Source organism: Teleopsis dalmanni, unplaced genomic scaffold (assembly GCF_002237135.1).
Source record: "Teleopsis dalmanni isolate 2A unplaced genomic scaffold, ASM223713v2 unscaffolded_contig_0013, whole genome shotgun sequence".
Taxonomy (NCBI): Eukaryota; Metazoa; Arthropoda; class Insecta; order Diptera; family Diopsidae; genus Teleopsis; species Teleopsis dalmanni.
In genome coordinates, this window is record NW_024031395.1 from 28123 (window position 1) to 36639 (window position 8517).

An 8517-nucleotide genomic window follows, 5' to 3' on the forward strand; every position below is an offset into this window, starting at 1 on the left:
TTACACCAAACACAGGCAACTTATTTACATTTTCAACTTTTCAACTTTTTTCAAATACCACAAATACTAAACTGAAACTGTGAGACAATTAAACGAGTTTTCTTTGTTAAATGTTACAAAATTTATAATAATTAGCCTAAACAAACAGATATCGAAAAAGCAAACGCGCTTCCCGCACTTCGATCAACAATCGGTAACAGTAAAATAGTTAATAAAAGCGCCGCTAAAAATTCATTATCACGTCAGTCATATGTGCATGCGATCGTACTTACAAAAACTTACATGCTTACTTACAAAAACTTGAAGCTTTCGTTGAAGCCGATGTTGCGGCTTATTTTCTTATTTCTTATTTCTTATTTTCTGGTTATGTGTGATTTGTTGATTTGTTGATTTGTTTGCTGGCTAATAACGAAACGAAAGTGAAATGTAACAGCGTTCATTGACAGCGAAGTGAGTGACTATGTACTCCTCGCGACACCAACAACAACAACAACAACAACCTCAGCAAGAGCAACAACAACAACAATATCAGCGATTTCAGTGTATGGAACCGAATGTATGAAATAGTGTATTTATATAAGCCTGTATCTCAGCCTTAGTCTCAGTCCCGCAACGAACAAGTAAGTCAAGTCATCAAAATCGTTAAAAAGCAAAAAATCCAAAAGCTGATTCGAAACGCAATAAAAATTGAAATTTTTCTATACGACATGGAGCATTGTATTCATGTAGATATGTACGTACATATGTAGTCCTCTGCAAAACCCAAAACCAAAAGTAAAGAGTGCTGAAAAGATCGTCTCATTCAACAAAAAATCTTTTGACTGATTTAAAACAAATTGGAGCACACAAACACTATATACTACATATAGCGGATGAATGAGTGATATTTACTGGTACGTACGTACCAGTATATATGTATATTTCGAAATTCCTAAAATTTAAAAAATAATTCCACTTACACCAACAACAACAACAACAATTATATGATCATCTCTGCTCACTGCAAGAAAGTGTTACCTTTGCGTATACCCCCCACTCAGTGTTGCTAATATTGTGCAGCACACAACCCACACAGTCACTTTTTGGGAATGAGTAATTCAATTTTTGGTTTCGTTCGAAATATTTACTCCATGGCTTATGTAAAATTATGTGCAATAACGTTTCTGTCAAATAATGTCGTAATGAAGGTTAATTGTGAGTAGTCAGTTGCTTAATATAATTTCAAGTAGTTCATAATTTGAATATACATATTTCAAAACATAAATATAATAAGAAATTTTTATGGATCTATTATATTAATGTGACTCACGAATATTTCGAATATTTTATGGAAACATTTTTTTTGCAGAAAAAAATGTGATCCACTATAAGCATTTTTTATTCCTATAAAATGCAATCTTTTTACAAATTTAATGGATTATTATAATAAGGATTATTATTATATATGTTATTATTACGAGATAGGTCTTATCACACATTTTCTGTTAAAATAAAAAACAATCATTTAACAGGCTTTTTAAAAACAGCCATTGTTTTGAATATTTTTTAATATAAGTATAAGATTATTAAGACATTACTCTTTAGCACTGGCTTTAGAACATAACAGTAGTGCTTGCCTCACTTATAACTCCATGTATTTAAACTGTATGATCTATGAATTACGGTAACATCAAGAAGGAAAAGAACCATCTAAAGAAGTCACATAAAGAATACTCCAGTTAGAAACACACAGCAAATAACAATTAAAAATCACTTGCAAATTGAAAATAAATATTAAAAGCAACGATTTAACTCAGAATGTGTAGTAATACAACTATAATACAACCATAGCCGGACCCCTCTACAGCGAACACTCATCTGCAATTACAATTTTGTCAATTTTTTTTATATATTTTATATATTGCCAAATATATAAATAATTTATTAATTTATATTTATATATCAAACAATTATTATATTAACCTTATTTAATAAAATTATATATTTATATATAGAATATTTATAAATGATTAAATATTTAAAGTTTTAAGTTATGAAATTTACAATAATATATAAATATTCTATTTATATAAATATTATAATTTAATATATAGTTATGTTATATATATAGGAAAAAGTTAATTATCTATTGTAAATTATATAACATATAAATTTATGTAAAAAAATTTTTTTCTTATAAATAGATTTTTCTATAATGAATTCCTTTGTATAGCAAATTTCTCTATGTAGTCAAGGTTTTTCAAGCAAGTGAATAGCTCTTTTTACCATATATTTAAGAGCTTCTTTACACCGAGACAAAACGTTTTCTTCAACTGAACTAATAACGAAGCGTTTTACACCTCCCAAACAGAGACGAATATAATTTTGCAATAAAGAGTGTACAATGGGTATCTCAAAACAATCTTCCTATATGACAATTTAACATGTTGGTTGCAGTGGCACACCAGCAGATACCCTTCTATCTGCGATTTTTCGCTGTTTTTCTACCACATTCCTTGCAAAAACCCTAAGATAGTAAGATATAGACTAAATCCCTCCCGTCGAATTCAGATCATTTAATAGCACTGATGAACAATTTCATAAGCTGACAAAAAAGCCCTTCTATAAAAATTTATTTCTTTTGGACCCAAAGCCAGGCACTGGCGCAGTATCTTTGCGAGGGTTCATTTGCACTTGTGACCAAAAATAAAACCAGTAAGCCTTAGAGTGTTCACACGATCCTTCTTGATAACTTCCTGCGATCAGTTATATTGTCTTCCATTTGTTATTAGCAACATAAAGAAAGTAGAGGTAACTGCTTCTCTTAATGGCCTCCAGGGTAACATATAAGCTGCAAATTAACCAAACTTCAAATCAGTGCAACAAAGAGAAAAAGAAGAAGAGAAATGTAAAATACTTAACCAAATCTTAACAGTATTAAATATATTGTACTATTAACCATAACTTACCAAATAACGAAAGATTGACCTATAACTATCAATTCTTTCTAACAGAAATCTAGTCTGCATAGTTGTTGTTTATACCATATATCCGAAATGTATGAAAGAACTTTGCCTATCAGGCGTAAGTTTTTTGTCCTAACAAGACTTGTGAACTCTGGTTATACCGAAACATGATTATTTTGGAATTAACTTACTACCTTTTTAAAGTGACCACACCAAATTATCTTGGTTTTTATTTCTGTAGATGGGCGCAATTCTTTCAGTACTCTGCAAATCTTTAATGCTATTTTTAAGATATCGTTAAAAATGTGTTTTCAGAATTTTAAGAAAGTATATTTCTTTTCCTGAAATGAAGTAATTACTATTTTGTATGCTTATGAGTCATATGTTATGACTAGAGCGGGAATAAACGAAAGAATAAAAGTATTTTGCATATTAAGGTAAATAAAATATATTATAAGCGGAATTCTAATCCCAAGATACCGATAAGATTTGATATTGCTAGTTTTTTTAAATTCTTATTTTGACTATTTTGAGGACTGATCAACTGATTTAGAGCGATTTCGGGGCTGTTAGAATGCCTAATAACGCATTTTAACTAAGTAATTAAAGATGTAAACTTATTCAGTTAAAAAATTTTTCCTTTATTCCAATAGCTATACAAAAATTAGAGTCACAAGATTTAACTTTAAAACATAGTGTCAATAATTCATTGTTTCTTTTGGATCGTAAGGACTTTCTTATGGAATGTCGAAATAAATGAAATAAAGGATACAAAGATATAGTAAAAGTTTAAGATAGTATTTATAAAGATGAATATTCTGTTAACTCGTAAATACCCAAATGCTTCTCTAAAGAGATTATTGTTTTCAAATATTGTTAAGTGACTTCTTCGGAAGTAGACAAATTGAAAATCGACGATATTTTATTTTTGACTATGTTTAGAAACTGGAAATCAAGAAAATTTTAAAGATTCTCCTGAATTTCCAATGCAACTGCAGAAAATATTATTATTTCATTTATGTTAGCTCCTTTAAATCCGACAAAAATTAAATTAATTTCGCTCACTACAAGAACCGATTAAGAACATATCTACCTAATTATTTCGCATTTAACCGATTTTTTTGCATAGGAGAAACCGGAGCTATATAACTTAGAGCAATGTGGCGAGTGATTTAGTCATATAGCATGATAAGCAATGATATAGGAAAGCAATAATTATTTTACCATTATATTGGCACTTAAATATTATGATATCCGTGTTTTATTAAATAAACTAAATATAAAACCAAATATATTATAGAAAATTTATTTAATATACGAACAATATAAATAAATATTATTTTTAGTTGCTATAAAGAAGAAGTGGAAAAAATAAAAGCCTTTCTGCTCAACATTATTTCTTTAATATAAGAACACTTTTATTAAACTTATATCTACCTATTATCTACTTAGAACTAAATCCAATTACTTATTTCAATAAACCTTATGTATGTTAAGTACTTGATACCCATTGATACCCATTTCATTTCAATTATCGAATCTTTATGATTGTACTACGGTTAACAGTTTCTACTAGAAATTATGCTAGAATTATTTCAGCACATTTCCAAAAAGTTTTTATGTTGATTTTTAAGTGTTCTTTCTCCAGAAACAAATGATTTTTTCGTTTCTCCAGAAACTTTCAATTTCTCCTGATGAAGGTGCTCCAAATAAAGTAAAGACAATTCCATGATGAATTCCAATTTCTGACAAAAGAAGGTTTTATTTCTTGGTTGCAAATGGCATATTTCAAAGAATGTGAAACAATGAAGGTACAATATTATACAGAGACCCTTCTATGCTCTTAGGAGTGTGAAAAAATAAAAAAATTATTGCTTTAGCTTGATTAATAGTACTCTTCAGCTTATTCATCGGCGATTCTTATAAAAAAGCTAGTTGTTTCCGTAGTTAAGTTTGTACTAAAGTGATGCGTTTATTCTATATTAAAATGCTATCTATTAGTTAAAAATTATAATTATTGAAACTTATATATATCCTGTAATAACATCTTCAATCCACTTTGACGTCTTCTGGATATTATGATATATTCCAGGTTGGTGATCAATTCCACAACCAAAACCTGCACTAGTAATACCAATAAGGATAAAACGGTCATGTTCTTTTATGACAAGAGGTCCGCCGGAGTCACCTGCAAGTTAAGATTCCAAATATTTAATTCAATTTTTGATGAAATTTTTATATTATTGATAGTTTTAACCTAAACAAGCATCCTGGTTTCCGTTTGGGTATCCTGCACAAAACATTTCACTAAAGATTTCAACATTTATGTATTTTGCTTTATGCCATCGAATACATTCTGCCGTACCTATATAAATAAGATGAAATTCTTTTAATTTCAAAATAACAAAAAATATATGACTATACTTATGATCGGCACTTTAGCTACATGAAGTACATTGGTACCAGATATGCCGTAACTTGCTTCAGTTTTCCCCCATCCAGCTATAATACCAGTACGTCCAATAAGATCAAACGAATTTTGCGGCAAACAAATTGGTTGTATATGATTACTGCGAAATAGATTGAGTGAGATTACTTCACTCAATTCTGGATTTATATTAATATATCAGGTAACGTAAAAAGCCAATGCCATTTTTTGTTAGTAAACGATTTTGATACACATATATCTGAGAACACTAATGGTATTATGTCAAACCAATATGTGTTTGAAAACGCGTCGTATATTTTGAATTTTATATTGATTTGAAAATGAGTGAAATACCTAAAGAAATACGCAATAACATGTATTATTACTATATGATAGAGTAAAAAACAGGTCAAAAAATACGGTAAATATGTTGTCTTTAAATACCGGATAATACCGGATGCCAAAAAAAATTCCATGTCAATATCAATGATATTTTGCAACTACAGGAGCGAAACCATCACGCAGGTTGTAAAGAGATCAGTGGCGTAACTACAAGGAAGCGACTGAAAGCAACGCTTTCGGGCCCCCGAACTTAGGGGGTCCCATTATAAATTTATGTATTCATTATATTTATTTTTAATAAATTCTCAAATGTGGGACAAAACGTTTTTTGTTGAAACAACATAAATTTTGGTTTTTGAACAAGGTTGAATTTGTAATTTCAAGAAAATCTTTAAAGGATCCTATTCAAGAAAATAGAAGTTTCAATGCTTCATACTATTCATACTATTAATTTAAAAACAAAATATGGAACAGTGCCACGACTTTGGTTATACTATTTAAAGTTATTGGATTCAGTATATTGTAAGCCGTGCTGGTTATTTTCTAATCAAACAAATCGATGGTGTTCTGGATTTCGGGATTGGAAAAATTTGTTAGGAAAAATAAAAATACATACATCTATAAGAATTAGTAGGCCAATTTCATTCAAATCAAATGTTGAACAGGTACCGCTTCCGAAAAGTATGTGTGTAAACTTTCATTCGAAGAATTCAAAAGCTGAGAGAGTAGTTTGAACTAAAAAAGTATATATATACATATACTGATATATACTTTATGGTATTTTCGCCGTTTCCTTTAATGCGTTACGAAAATCTTGACAAGTCTAATATACCCTTTTAACACTTTTTCGTTTAAAGGGTATAAAAAGATGTTAGTAGGAGGTCCTTAGTTAGAATTTGCTTAGGGGCCCAAAAAATGTAGTTACGCCACTGAAAGAGATAGTGGAGACAGTAAACATGTGGTTAATAAAATCATTTCAATAGGGTACGCAAAGATGCTACATAAATTGACGCAAAGAAATTTGTGTAACCGAATTACCAGCAATGAAATACTGATGAAACGCACTGAATCAAATAATTTAAAGAGAATCATTGCTTCAAAGAAACAATCAAGGAAAAGCCAACAGGAAATACGTTGTATTCAATCATTACAGATGGAACCCGGAACAAATTGACCAAACTTGGTTATTAGGCTCTGATGCATCCATCATATAATCCAGACCTTGCATTATCTGACTACCATTTATTTCAGTCTCTACATGACTCTCTTCGGGGTGAAATCATGGACGACCGAAGATCCGCTTAAATCACTTGATCAAGTTTTCCGCCAATATACCCCAGAGGTTCTACACCGACGGAGTCACGAAACTATCAGAAAAATGACAAACTGTCAAAAAATATAATGGCCAATATATGTTAATCTTTAGAAAAATTACGGCGAATACTTTTTATATCACCAAATATGTACATTGTGCATATATACATACATAAGTAAACTCATTTTATAATTACCTGAAATGTGTGGCTTTATCCAGTTTCAGCAATGCAACATCATAACGGTCTGGTTGAGTCATTCGGAATTGAAAGTACGGGTGAACTATTTTCTCTGTCACATTATGTTTTTCAACTGGTAGTGGTTCATATATGAGACCCATATCTTGAGTGTCCAGTTCACCTAAATACACAATTATATCCTGAAGTTTAACCTGTTGTATGCAATGCGCAGCAGTAGCAACAAATTCATTAGAAATCAAAACACCACCACATTGGTATTCAGAAACTCTAATATGCGCTTGCCATGGATATTCTGCGAACATCGCTGGTCTACCCCCAATTATACGTTTTTGTAAGGTATTGCGAAATGTTTTGGCTTTACCACACCGGTGCTAAAAGTTTAATTAGTTAATTTTAATTAAAATAATAAAAACAAAGTAAATTATACAAGCGCAAATCAAACGTATTACGTGGCATAATTGAATTGCAACTCTTAAAAGTATGGTATTTTATTAATAACAAAAGAATTTTATTGAGAAAACAAAAAAAAACTAGAAATTAATACCTCCCGTGGACCAAATAGGCCGGAGAAGCAAACTTTGTCATCAAACAGGGGCAGCGTGGAATTTCAAGGCGGCGGACGAATCAACAACAGTATGGTCAACGGCGCCAAGTTTCTAATGGTGTGTCTATTTCAGCGTCTGTTTACCATGTAAGGTGCAGCTGAAAGCGGTCGTCGGACTTGTAATAAGCGGATCGCTATATAAACGTGTACCACGTCGGAATATCGCTGGGCCATGGACCCATCATTCACCGCCTTGTGTGAAACCAACGAAATTTCTTCAGCATGGAGTCAAACGAAAACGGAATAAGTTGTCCAAGGGGTAATCGCTATTTGAGTAATTTGGAGGTGCCAAATCCATGCTTTAACAACATCGAATCGTGTGGGTAGAATAAGCATCTTCATGAAAATAATATCCGTCGCAACATGGAATGTACGCACTTTAAATGAGGCTGGTAAACTCCAACAACTTAGAAGTGAGATGGCTCGCTATAAAATTGACATTTTGGCAAAACAAGAATGTGGAATGGTAATGGCTCGATCAAACACAAAGATAGTTTGTTTATTTATTCAGGCGAACCAGAAGGATCTGCTCATGTTAATGAAGTAGATTTTCTTCTATCATCAAAGATTGCTCAGGAGATATTAGAATGGAATCCAGTCTGCTCAAGAATAATAGTCATTAAACTCAAAACGCGTACACGTAACATGACCATTGTCAACTGGTATGCTCCCACAAAACTTCAA

At 31.2% G+C, this 8517-nt stretch overlaps 1 protein-coding gene across 1 annotated transcript; it reads right to left on the minus strand.

Moving 5' to 3' along the window:
- Nucleotides 1–4966: 4966 nt before the first annotated feature.
- Nucleotides 4967–7600, minus strand: LOC119662926 (serine proteinase stubble-like; the record flags this gene model as incomplete). Its single annotated transcript, XM_038072581.1, has 4 exons — nucleotides 4967–5133; nucleotides 5203–5310; nucleotides 5370–5515; nucleotides 7227–7600. Coding segments are annotated over 4 exons (792 nt in total), but the record flags the coding sequence as incomplete, so codon positions are not given.
- Between the last annotated feature and the right edge of the window lie 917 nt (nucleotides 7601–8517).